Source organism: Moschus berezovskii, chromosome 15 (genome assembly GCF_049115385.1).
Source record: "Moschus berezovskii isolate FMDL1 chromosome 15, NW_MosBer_1.0, whole genome shotgun sequence".
NCBI classification, from domain to species: Eukaryota; Metazoa; Chordata; class Mammalia; order Artiodactyla; family Moschidae; genus Moschus; species Moschus berezovskii.
The window spans coordinates 69,264,089-69,277,790 of NC_142474.1; the positions used below are offsets into that span (position 1 = coordinate 69,264,089).

Genomic DNA, 13,702 nt, shown 5'->3' on the forward strand with positions numbered 1-13,702 from the left:
CCACTGACTGCTATGGAGCAGGAGAACATGGACCCTAGCAGAGCAGAGATGCAGGTGGGGAGGAGGGTCGTCGCGACCCCAGCATCAGAGGGTTTGGGGCGAGGAGGTGGGTTAGGCGGAGAGAAGCAGATGCAGAAGGACCTGCAGGCGCTGCCCAGCTCGCCAGCTGCTCACGCGGCCACGACAGGGCAGACCCCGGGCCCCTGGCCGAGAACTAAGCCTCCCATCCAAGCGGAGGGGAGCCAGGGACTGGGGGAAATTCTGTTTCTGGAAATAAGACTCGGACTCAGAAGCTCATTCTCATGAAATGTCCTAAAAGGGCTGCGAGTCCTCGTAGAAAACCATCCAACGGCCCTGGGCTTGGCGACAGCGATTGGGAGGAATCGAGAAATCTGAGCTCAGGAATAACAGTGCAGAGAATGGATCAAAGAACACAGCTACCCCCAACCCGCGCACCCCCACCCTGAACCACGATGTACATACAGTCAAGCCAACGAAAGAAAACAAAACCACCCAAAGATTCTCTGAGAACATCGGAGCTGCTGGCTGACACAGGGCAGGGGCCATGCCCCCTAGGAAGGGCAGTGGGCACGGGGTGGGGGGGTGTCATGGGCGCTCCTGTCCACCTCCCGGGGGCAACAGAGGAACCTGTTTCCTGCACAGTGTCCTTCTGTCCGGCCAGGCAGAGGCCCGAGGTCTGTTCCCCAGGCTGTCCCTCTGGCGAGAAAGCCTTCCGGCGAGGACACCCCGGCCCCACGCCTGGGCCTTCCGAGCATGAGCACGGCTGGCACCGGCACGTTGCAGGGACATGCGGGGTGCGGGGAGGGCCCTGGACACCTGTAGGGCAGGATCGTGCTGTCTTCACAGCAGACGTGCAGGGCCCCGGGGACGGACACTCTGGCTCTTCTTGCCCCTGGCGCTCCCGTGACCAGAGGGTCTCTTCTGCAGTTTGGACATCTCCCCTCCCATTCAGGGCAGGGGCTTGGGGGCCTGGCGGCCCCACTGCTGCTGGTAAAGGCCTCGGACCCCAGCTAGGAAGGCTCCGAGGGGACACACCCCGAGCTCCGTCCCCTGCCTGGTGAACGGCACAGACTTCCCGGTACCAGCATCTTTCAAGACCTCCAGCTGCCGCAGGCTCAGCCCCCGAAGGACAGTCAGTCCTGGCCACCCCGTCCCCGCTCCGGCTGTCTGAAAGGGCGTGTTGCTTCTGCTGACGTTGAATGCACGTGTGGTTCTTTCTCCATCATTTTCTTTCTCTGTGTGTGTGTGTGTGTGTGTGTAAGCACACCCTGTCCCGTCCTTCTCAGCTCCTTTCTCCAACCCCCAGGGCCTGTCTCATCTCCGCTCCCCCAACACAGAAATCCTCAAAGGGCATGGGGTGGGGGAGGGGTGGCCAGGGCGGGGGTTGGGTGGGGGGAGCGAGGTGATGCTCTGGTTGGGAAACAGCTCTTCCCTGAGAAGAGAACCACTCCCTTTCAACCTCACAAAGCACTCTGCTCGGGTGGGCATCCCTCAAACCAGGGGCAAATAATCTGAGCGACGAGAAATGCAAAACATTGAGATAAGTTTTAGGAAATCCAACAACGTGCCAAGATTGAGATGGCCAGGAAAAAAAAAAAGTCGGGCATACAGGGGTTCAACTTTTCCCTCATTACTCTGGAAAAGACAACCCTTCTCCAAATGAGTAAAGTATGTACCGAAGAGATGCACACTGTGCCTACTTGAAACTGAAGGTTTTTAAAAAAAAAAATTATAAGGAGAAGGGCATGAAAATTTAATTGAATGTTCACCTTAGGTAATTCTGTGTCTTATTGTTCAGAGCAATTACCATAAATCTGCATTTCAATAAGCGAGAACAGATGTCAGTTGTTACCAGTGCTTGCCAATCAGGTCTGTTAGAAAGTGACAGATGGGTGGTTATGGAGCATTCTCATAAGGACTATTAGCAGGGAGTGTGGGATGTGGAGGAGGGGAGGCTGGTCTCTGGGAAGAACCTGGGGCCTCTGTGGGTCCAGTCTGCACACCTCCCAAGTGTGTCCCCAATGCGAGGTTCAGTTTTGGCCAAAGTCTTCCCTCTTCTCCGCTCGTCACAGATACGCTGAGACCGTCTTTGCTCTGAGCTGGATCTCTGACCAGTACAGCAGTTGCTATGTGGTTCTTTCAGGCAGACACTTGCCTGCTATGATTTCCCTCTGACTTTGGAAACTTAGGCCAGAGATTCAGAAAGCGAATTACTACACGCTTCTGAACTTTGGAAGTCAAGTGAAGCAGTTTTCCCTTTGTCTGTCATCAGATCCTCTTCTTCAGCCGCCGCTTCATAACCTCTGCAATTTCTTACTAACAAGCCCCCCCTACCCTGGAAAAATATTTCCCCTAGCAGAAAACCACCCCCTAATAAATTTGTGATGCTGTCCAGAATGAAAGGAGGAGGTTTTCCTGCGGCCAACACTGGATTGCTTCTCTTGGAGCAGTTTTGGGGTTCTTGTGCGTTGTTCACTGACGCTCAGATTTGCTTCTTAGTTGGTCTCTTCACTCGTCTGAGTGATAACATACCTGGATTTCTGGAAGCGCAGTGCGCTGAGTGACGGCTGTGGGCGGGGAGGTGACAGGGAGCTCAGGCCAGTTTGAAATGTGGATCCGCCATTTCTTCCCTTGCTGGCTCCGGGCAAGTCTGCTCACCCTCAGTCGTCCCACTTGTAGAATGGGAGGCTGAGAGTCCCTATGCCATACAGCTGCTGCCTGTGGGAGTGCTGATCCCAATCCATGTAACACCACTTCCTTGTTCTTTTCGTACTTCAGTTTTTCCAGCTGTTCCATAGTAACAGGTGGTGGTTTTCTCTGTCATGTGCTGGAAAGTGTGAGGATGAACCCCAGGACTATTTCCAGGTGCTTTATGAAAAACAAGCTGGTGTAATAAATACTACCCTTGTTTTTCTAACACGATGCTTTTTTCAGATGATCGTTGTTATAAAGAAACGAAAGACTGAAAAACCAGTTTCCCCTTATTCTTTCTTTTCTGGAAAAATCCAGACTCTTGGCCTGAACTCAGATCCCAGGTTATGGAGATTTCAGAAATTCATGGAAAAAGTACCACAGTTTGAGTGGGAAATGGACAAATTTTTATCACAAGTGATAAGAGGGAGAGTAAAATCAATCAACTTGAAGGATGCACAAAATATAAAAAGGATGCACATAAAAGCAGTCAGCTTATAAAGATTTCAGCCTTACTGTTATATTCTCTGCTTTTTAAATTTCAGATTTTGGAAAGGTTCCCTTTCATAAAATCATAAAACACTTCTGAAGTTACTTTTAATTTGAAAGGAAATTTATTTTTTTAGACAAAGAAGTATATAGTTGATGTCTCATTTGATTTTATCAATGTTACTACTTTAGAAACTTGTCACCTAGTTTTTGTTGTTGTTTTGTTTTTCTGTTTATTTTTCTTTTCCAGCTTTATTTTCCCCTCAAACAGAAAATGGTTACTCATTCAGATGAGACATTCTAGACTGTGGTGAGACCTCAGTTTCCTGGAGGACAGACCCTTCTGTCTTCAGAGCTGTTCACAACATATATCACTGCTTTCCGAGATGACATTCACCGTGTGTGGATGGTGCTCTCGGCTGCAGTCCTTGAGTCTCCCACCTGGAGTCGGCTCTCCAGCCCTGGAGGACATGGATGTGGGTCCTCCCAGGTGGTTCTAGCGGTAAAGAACCCACCTACCAATGCAGGAGACGTAAGAGATACAAGTTCAACCTCTGGGCCGGGAAGATGCCCTGGCGGAGAAAATGGCCACCCGCTCCAGTGTCCTTGCCTGGAGAATCCCATGGACAGAGGGGCCTGGCAGGCTACAGTCCATGGGGTCGCAAAGAGTCGGACACGACTGAAGCGACTGAGCACTGCTCTCACCCCTCCACAGCCTCACTTGCTTACAGGCGCTGTGAGCGCAGGAGGCGTCTGCGATGAGACACCTTTTGGTTTCTTCATGCTGTTTCCACCGTGTATGTCAGAACCACACTCATGTGTAACACGCAGAACGCCGTACCCGCTCGCTGACTCCAAACCTTCCACAACTCATTCTTCTTTTTTTGTTTTGTTTCTTATCTTTTATTTTTTTACAAGTCATTCTTAAAGATACTGCTATTAGTTTATTGAACGGTTTGTGGCTTAGACGTCCAGCTAAAGTCAAATTTCTTAATTCAAAGACCAGGCATTTCCCTTAAGTTTCATTGGGACTGTATGCAGAAGGTAAATTTGCACCTGCCAATTTATAAATGTACTCACTCGCCAGCAGCCCCCAAACAGTCCACAAATGCCACTGAGAGGAGGCCACACCCTCTCAGAGCAGCGATTCAGGGGAATTCCCAGGTGAGGGAGGAGGGGAAGGACTTGAAGGTTTTAGGGAAATGGGGAAGAGGGGCCCCCTCCCACAATTCAGTGCCTGGGGGAAACTTCTTCCACGGAGGGACCCCTATGACCCCTCCACTTTCTAGGATGGATTTAGGTGACTGATGGAGAGAAAAGCCCTACTTTGGGGAGATGATGAAAGAGCCGGGGGCCCCAGAACTTGGTTGAACAAAAAATACCATAATGCTTCCTGATTTTCCATAGGAATGAAGGGCACTCGTTACAGAAATGGCGAAGCAGAAGAACCCTGACACCCCATCCCCAGTCCTCACTACTCAAGGTGACAGCAGACAATGGGACACTCCGCCTTTGACTGCACAGCCTGGGCAGCCTTGCTGCTGAATTTCACACCGAAGGTTCGAGAAAGGGGCATTTTGGAAGGCCGAGTGCATTTACAAACTGACTTTAAATTAGCCATCTGCTCCACACACCTTCTGAAGCAACTCCCAGATACCCTCCATTGATAAATGAGTGCGCGGTGCACAGATGCCAACATCCTGATCTGAGCTGGTGAGCCACGGGCTCACAGCCTAATGAAGAGTGACAGGGCGCCCTGTCCACCCGGGAAGACACGCCCGGCAGCAGCCTCGGGACTCAGTGACCTTCTCTGCATAATTTAACCACAGCAATGGGAGAGCCTGAGGCTTCCTCTAAGGGAAGACTCTAATTCTGAATTTGGGGGTGGGGGGTTCTGACTGATTAGAAGAAAAATCCTGCCTTGGTGGAAAACACAATGCATCTTGATATTTCTTTCAGAGTGTGCAATCCGGAGGTTTTCTCTTTTTTAAAAATGTAGAAAACTCCCTGAATATTTAAGTTCTGTCTCTCCACCCCCTTCACAGAACTAAAAATAAATCAACCGTTCAAGGAGATGCTTACCTCCGAGGCCAGCTTTCTCAACTGTGTTCATTAACATTCTGCCGAATGATTTCACTACTTATTATTTTAATATCTATGTTTTCTAATAATCCCAAAGCTGTATTATGACAGAACAGGTGGGCGGTGCCCGCAGATTCAAAGGGCCATGAGTAACCAAGCACTGCTCTTATTGCAGGCCAGTCCATCCTGTCAGAAAGGTCACAATTTAGCCCCAGGGGCCACCACGGAAGGCGGGGCTGACCACCACAGGATGCACAGGAGGAGGGATATGAGTGTGCTCATGCCAAGTCTCTCCACTTTCATTCAAAGTGAAACAAGGAAAAGAAAAGTAATAACACAAGGCTATGGATTCAGGAGAAAAAGAGAAAAAAGGCGTTTTCACAGTGACAGATAAGGAAATCAGGCTTAGACTCTGCATATCCTGGGTTTATTTCATTGACTCAGGGTGTCACTGATGGAAACAACTGTGCTTGCCTCTAATATGCCAACAATCTGTTCTCGCCCACTCTCCTCGACGTTTTTGGAACCGAGGAAGAAGCTTTCCGACTGTTCCTCGCGGCAGGTTACTGGCCCCTATGTCCTGATTCACCGCACGGGTCAGGGTATCAGCCTGGAAGGTGACTCAGCGGGACCCACCTTTCACTAATCACTGCCCCTAGGTCACTACCAACACAGCTCATTATCAAAAGAAACCCTTCACGGGCTGGCTTTCACATTCAGTCCCACTGAGAATTTTTCCCAACAACAAAGATTTCCACTTTCCCATAAAAGCTTCTGATGCACAATTCTATCAACTGGGATTCTTTTAAATTAAAAAAAAAAATAAAAAAAAAGGCACTGCTGTTAATTGTGGTTATCAAGGGACTGAAATGGTATCAGTCAGAGATAGGTCTGCAAGCCTGGCTTTCATTATGGAGGACAAAACATAATGACTGCCTGTTATTAAAATTTTAGAGGGACGTCAATCATGGTGGCTGCCCTGATACACGACTCTTGCTGGAAATCCTCCCCCTCCCCACCTCCCAGCAGTCAAACCCATTAAAAAAAAAATAAACAACTGTGGAGGGTAAAAGAATCTGCCTGCAATGCGGGAGACCTGGGTTCGCTCCCTGGGTTGCGAAGATCCCCTGGAGAAGGAAATGGCAACCCACTCCAATATTCTTGCCTGGAGAATCCCATGGACAGAGGAGTCTGGTGGGCTACAGTCCATTGGGTCGCAAACAGACACAACTGAGGGATTAACACTTTCCACTTTCTGGAGGGTACTGTGCAGGAATTCTCAGCCCCCAATTTTCTTGTTATATAACTGGTGGAGATGCCAGGGATAGAAAATCAACTTCTAAGCAGCTTACTCTAACACCTAAGCCAACAGGACAGGTTTGTGGTTCTTTCCCCTTACTGTCTTCTTCGCCCTCTGAACCCATCCCAAATTGAGACAACAGCGTGATCCAAAGGCCAGGCAGGCCTCATGACTTACCCGCCATCTGCTGAATGCCACTGAATGCACCCAGGTTGCTGGAGGAGGTGGCCTGCTGCAGAAGCTGAAAAAAAAAAAAAACCCAAAAAACAGAGAAATGTGCTGTCAAAAAGAAATGCAGCTGAGGACAAAGGAACTTCCCATGTCCACAGGGGCACATCCAGTTCCCTTTACATTCACATAGTCAGCTACTGCTGCCTCTTAATGGGCTAAAGGTTCCCAGTGTTGGAGCCATAAATCCATATTAATGTCTAATCTCTATTAAGAAACACAGACACCGGGGAGACTCAATAACGTCACTGCCTTAAACAATTAATCAATTTACAATTTTTAACAACCAGGTGTTAAATCTATGGAAACCAACATGGCGTGACTAATGCTATCTCTCTGGAGCTTAGCAGTTCTCGTAACTCATCTCAGTCAATCGGGGTCCAACCCTGGGTCTCTTCCGCTTTCCTTCACAGCTCCCTGTCCCACAACCTTCATTAGGAACACACAGATTCGCTGACTCCTGGACTAACAGAGAAATCGATGAGATACCTACAGAGATAAACGTATCTGTTCACAGCCCCACAGCTGCAGTCATAACTATAGGATAAAGACAACGGTCAACCATTTTAGGGTGGTCTTTGTGGGCAGAGAAGGAACACACTGTTTGTCAAAACTTTGAACTATCTGGTGCTACATACATTGATGCTATTATTATAAATATATCAGCATCTTCTAAAAAGAAATGAAGACAGCTGTGAAAAGGTCCCTGCATTTTGTCTCTGGAGCTTCCAGAAGTACATTTATCCTGCACGGAGAAACAGTGGGCAGCATGAGGAAAGGCATGTGATTGCCATTTGAAAGCACTCCTTTTTGCCTAAATAAGTTGAACAGCAGGTTAACTTAGGGTTTCTCTGGTGGCTCAGAGGCTAAAGACCTGACTGCAGTGTGGGGAAACCGGATTTGATCCCTGGGTCAGGAAGATCCCCTGGAGAAGGAAATATCAGTCCACTCCAGTATTCTTGCCTGGAGAATCCCATGAACAGAGGAGCCTGACGGGCTACAGTCCATGGGGTCCCAAAGAGTCAGACACGACCGAGCGACTTGCACTTAGGTGCTGCCTTAAGTGTGTGACCAGACTTACTGACATCCTCCTGCTGGTAGATCAGTACAGCCACAGTCTGCACCCTAGAGCTGTCTCCTATACTCAGAAGTTCATGGATGTCAAAAGCATAGATTGACCAAATCTATTATTAAAAAACTGCCACGGTTCTGTGAGCTGAGGAGGAACCAGAAGAATTCACTATTTACAAAATGGGCTCTCATCATGCACTTGGAGCTCTGCACAACCCAACGGAGGGTGCTGCCACTTCTGCAGGTTAAGTGTCAGTTTCCTCAGCTCTAGGAGGAGACTCCACAACGGTATGGGATGCACAAGTGGGCATCCAGCAGCTGACTTGATTCTACCCAAGTCCTAGTTGCAACGCTACTATGGGGATTAATGTGAAGAGTTATCAGAAATAGGTCCACACCTTTCACTCACCCTTCTGGATTCGGTGTAACACACTACCTAGACATGATACACAGACATACACACACAGAGTGAGGAAGCCAGGGATGATCCGTTTGGACAGAGAAAATCCCTTCTCTTGGTTTGACTTCTCAGGTTTCCCATTCTCTTGTGGTTGCGAGAGAATGGAGCTCTGCACAATTTTTTAAAAACTAAAGTTTAGTCAAATTAAATTAATAATTTAATAATAATTTCTATTGGAGGAAGCTGCAATACCTGGAGGGTCATTAACCCGAGGATTCTTTCCACTGACAACCACGCTCTGGTGAGCCAGAGTCAGAATCTGCCCTCAACACAAAGAAACAGGTGCTGTGGGTGGGGCCAGAAGACTGGGACAGCCACAGGGGTCCTGGTTCTTGGCAACAGTGGAACACGAAGCTGGATTCTTAGAAACTCTGAAAAGGTGAGCTTGCCATCAATGTATGATAGAAATCCTTGTTTTTATTTTTTATTTCAGCAATAAAAAGTATTTTTTATATTTTATTTCATATTTGATATATAAAATATATAAATATCTATATAAATTATAGATAATTTATTTTATATTTTATTTCAGCAAGACACAAGGAAATTTCACACGGGGTCCTTGTGGATAAGGAAAAATGGCTAGAAGGTGACAGCAAACGTGGTTACTGCTTCTATCAATGACTCAGGGGAAGGCAGGAGAGGCAGGCTTCTCCCGCCAAACACGCAGACGTGTCATGAGTAGTTACTGCTTGTCAGACCCCGACAGGCATAAGGGTGTATGAAGGACTGTCAGGGACTTCCCTGGTGGTCCAGTGGCTGAGAGTCCGCCGTGCAATGCAGGAGATGCGGGTGTGATCCCTGATCTGGAAACTGCGATCCCACCTGCATGGAGCAACTAAGCCCGCGCACCGCAGCTGCAGAGCCTGTGTGCTGCGATGAAAAATACTGCATGATAACAATGAAGGCCCCACAACCCCGACTAGGGCCCAACTTGACCAAACAAGTAAATATTAAAATAAAAGGGGAGTATGAGTTACATCTCCTGGGAGAAGCAGCCAGGCTGGATGCAGAGAGCCCACCGAGCGTTGAAATCCTGCCTGACCACCAGTGCCACGTCCGTGGGTGAAGGAACAAAACCTCTCTAAGCCGCTCCTTTCCCTCACCTGCAGCAGGGGGATCACCTTTCAAAGCAACAGGGACAGCTGTTTTGCAGAACAGTATGGGTTCTGCTACAAAGTACAGCTCATGGGTCACACTCTCCTGAGGGCAACAGTTTAAAGGTCAGGACAGAATTCAGACACACATACACGGACAGAGGCTAGAATCAAAGGCCCAAATGCACAATATAAAATTATATTAATTAACGTGTAGTCTGGCAGAAAAGTGGGGTAGAGAAGCACGGTTCAGCACTAGTTCAAGTAAAAATATGTAAAACCTTAGAGGAGTATGAGCTGCCTTCCCCCACTTTCAAGCTACGTGAAGATGCTTTGAAGTTCACACTAGGGCTCGCTCCTCATGCTGTTTAGGTCTTACCAGGGGAATGGTCCTGGGTTTTGACTCTGGCATTTTAATACAGACAGTGGCAAAATGAAATGGGCAGCACAAAGGGGCACCAAAAAAAAAAAAAGGAGGTGAGAGTTTGGAAACAACCTACTGTAAGGGACGGCTGAAAGAACAGGGTCTGTTTGTCCTGAAACAGGGTCTGAGTTTCGGGTTTCCAACACAAAGAAACATTTGAACTGAGTCAATATCCCTCCTCTGGGAAGACCCAGTGAAGGGCGGTTCCTTCGAGGTCCTGCCGAGCAACGCCCTGCCCGGGCATGGAGAGTGGGCAGACCATGGCTGCCTGGGGACCTTAAATCACGGTGTGGGAAGCGTGCCACACCCCTCCTGGTGCAGGAGTTGACGCTGGAACACTGGTTAACGCCCAGCCTTGTGGAGCCCAGCTCAGCCTCCCTTGAGCTAGACCAAAGGGTCCATCCTTATGCTCATCAATTTCACCTGGAAAAACTCTGCATCGAGGCCAAGAATTTCCTGGCATTCACAGTGTCCCGAGGCTGAGCTTTTGGTGTACTGAGGGAACAGGAAGTCTGGAAGAGTTCCAGGGGCGGGGCTCTCTCTCTCTCCCTGGGGACCCCGCGTCCCCCTGCCCCAGGAACTTACCGCCAGGTACTGCGGGGTGAGGCCGCCCAGACCCGTCAGGTTCCCCCAGGTGGCAGTGTTGAGCTGCTGCATCTGCTGCGCCAGCTGCTGCTGGAGGCGCCTTTGCTCCTTGTCCTTCTGGGTGTCCGCGAACTTCACCACGATCGGTGAAGAGCAGCCCTGTGGTCAGACACAGCGGAAAGTGAAGAGGGGGTTACAGCCTGGTCCACTGGGCTCGGGACACTCAGTCAGCGTGGGGCCTAGCTTTCTGAACGACTGTGCAGCGGAGGGGACGGGCTGGGCTGGTTTTTAAGTGGTTGGACGCTCCTTCGTCTTCTCTGAATAGCACCATCAACAGAATATTCCAGGGTCTGTCACTGGTGTCTTTGGGGCTCTGGTCCTTGAAGAAGCCATTTTGCTCTCGTGATCTGCTTATTACACTGCCTCGCCTTCTCTCTTCAGGGCTCTTCCTTCCACCATCCCAGGACCTCCTCAGGGACAAGAGACCTGATCACTGGCCCTTAATTAGGCTTCACGGTTCATTTGTCTGAAAGATGGACTCGTCGCGGTGTGTCTGTCTGTTGCTATGTGTAACCAGGGCACAAAGAGCAGTGAGAGTGCCTGTCATTCACGTCTTTTTTTTTTTTTTTACTCTTTCCAATGCTCAGTTAAGCATTTTTTAACTTTAGAATGGTGGGAATTACATCGACCCAGTAATATAATCAGGAGAGGTGGGTTTCGTTTTTAGGAATGTGGATGAAGGAAGGAGATATTCAGGGAACGCAGGCATGAACTGATGTCACTGTCCCCATGTTTTTAGAAAAGTCTCCTCCTTCTCTACCCCATCTAACCTATCACTAATCCCAGGCTGCTGCTGCTAAGTCACTTCAGTCGTGTCCGACTCTGTGTGACCCCAAAGACAGAAGCCGACCAGGCTCCCCCGTCCCTGGGGCTCTCCAGGCAAGAACACTGGAGTGGGTTGCCATTTCCTTCTCCAATGTGTGAAAGTGAAAAGGGAAAGTGAAGTCGCTCAGTTGTGTCCGACCCTTAGCGACCCCGCGGACTGCAGCCTACCAGGCTCCTCCGTCCATGGGATTTTCTAGGCAAGAGTACTGGAGTGGCTTGCCATTGCCTTCTCCGAATCCCAGGCTACTGCAAATCAAAAATGAAATATCAGGATCGTGTTCTAGTCCAGGGAGATATATGTCAAATGGGAGGTGGAGATTTCTACTTGGCTTCTTTTCCCAATCAATCTTGCTGTTCTAGGAGCTTCTTTCTATGTTCATTTCCTTTAAAATGCAGGATCGGGGGTAGTGAGTGAGAAATGGCCATAGGTTATGTAACAGGACCAGCATCTCTGAGATGGAGACGGTCCTTAGGGAAAGTAAGGGCCTTACACCCCAGGCAGGAGGACTTATTTTTAAAAGCACTTTTCAGCATTCGCTACTTGGTAAACACTCAGTGGAAACCAACTGGTTTCCCTCTCCATACAGCTTACTACACGTTCCATCACAATCAAAGCTTTGAAATTTTGCTGAGAAAAAAGAAGTTAATTCTACCCAAGTGATTAAAAAAAAAAACAAACTTTTATTGAAACTCAGCGGGATAACAGACCTCTCTCTTCTGTCAGAAATTTAATATTCCTATTTAAATGAGCTTTCCCCTTCCCTTTGGGTTAATTTTTCTTTCTCTTAGAAAACAAAGTTGCATTTTTTTTCTTGTCACCTTGGGTAGTTCCTGGGGATGGAACTATGCATAGATGAGGCAATCATGCCTGTTATTAACCGCCAAAATGTGGGAAAAGTGAGGTGACTGGCTGTTGAACCTCCAGTGGATTGATCTTCAGCTCTGGGGGTCACAGTCACAACCCAGGATGTTAAGAGTCAATAAACTGCATAAAAGTAACATTTCCACCATTAAAAAAAAATCTGTACTTCATTTTTCTTTGTCTGCTCTGTATTTTAGTGCTTCATCATTTTAAAGAGAGCAAAACCACTCTGAAGATGGAAATTACAGAGAGCAAGGGTTTTGCATGGAAAGGGTTGTTATTCTATCAAATTCATTCTGTAACAAATTATAGCATCTCCTCCTAACAGTTCTCTTATGGTTGACTTTTTTTCTTCCTTAAATACCAGAAAATGATATAAAAGCAGAAAATCAGGCCAATGATTATAGCTCAAAAAATGACTTGTATAAACCATGAAAGGGAAAAACAGGGTGGGCAGAGATTGGAGGAAGGTAGGAAAAATCAAGGTATGCTATAAAATTAATGACATCTTTTTCTTTAAAGAATGTGTTCATTTAAACTTTAACAGTCACATCATTTTGAATTTGTGTCTCTTAGATCATACATCTTGGTTGAAGATGTGAGCCAGAGTCCTAAAAATAATGTGATTAATTAAAAAAAAAGAAAATAAACTGCAGTTATACAACTCTAATGAGACTGCATAATAGATAATCTTCCATTTAAATGTCAATATTTTTGAATTAAACAAGAAATTTAAGTGTCTAAGGGCCCCTCTGATTAAGCATGGATGTCCATATTTTAAAACAAGTGCATCAGATCTGATTTCTGATAAGAGTGATATTAACAAAGAATCAACGACTTCTAAAGAATAAATACGCCCCATTCTCTATAGCAAATTCTTTTCCTTCTGAGAGCCTGTTATTTTCTTGGTTTGGGTTCATACCCAGTTCTGCTGTATTTTCTCGTGTTCTCCGTCTGTAGGGACGTACAGAACACAGTCCTCCCATTCGGGTGGGGGGCCCTGGGTGAGGGTACTGGGGTGGCAATGTTTCCAACAGGGCTGAAACAGCTGGGGTGAAAAAAATAATTTAAGGTGAGACCAGTCAGGAACAGATCACTCCATCACAGGAAATAAGAATATTTAAGAGTGAAACACACATGTATATTAAGACTTTCTTTCTCTTATCAGTTCTTTCGTTTTCATTTCCAGGCTGATCTGCAGCTGGAAACCAGGCTGATCCACCACAGTGGAGCCGCCCAAGGTAAGAGAAAGGGTGGGGGGCGAGGGTGGGAGGGGAACAAACACATGATCACATGTGTAACTGCTTGTTGTTCAAGTCTGGATTCCTAGATATTTCAAATCCCGCTAATTCTCTCTTATTGTGGCCGACTTTCACCTGAGCTTGCCTTCACGTAGGGGGGTGTGAGTGCCTTAAAAATGCATTGCACTGAAAGGAAAACACAGTGATTATATAAGGTATGTTAGGAATACTGAAGTCAAAAGGAAGTTTGAAAAAGACAATAGGCT

At 47.4% G+C, this 13,702-nt stretch overlaps 1 protein-coding gene across 14 annotated transcripts in view; it reads right to left on the reverse strand.

Annotated features, from left to right (window-relative positions):
* CELF2 (CUGBP Elav-like family member 2) overlaps positions 1-13,702 on the reverse strand; it is a 577,777-nt gene that overhangs the window by 37,865 nt on the left and 526,210 nt on the right. For all 14 annotated transcript variants that reach the window (XM_088844190.1, XM_088844197.1, XM_055427360.2 and 11 more), the window contains 2 exons: positions 10,449-10,607; positions 6,761-6,824 (listed from right to left, as the gene is read on the reverse strand). In XM_088844190.1, coding sequence (XP_088700316.1) covers positions 6,761-6,824; positions 10,449-10,607 — 223 coding nt within the window. The remainder of the gene's footprint in view (positions 1-6,760; positions 6,825-10,448; positions 10,608-13,702) is intronic.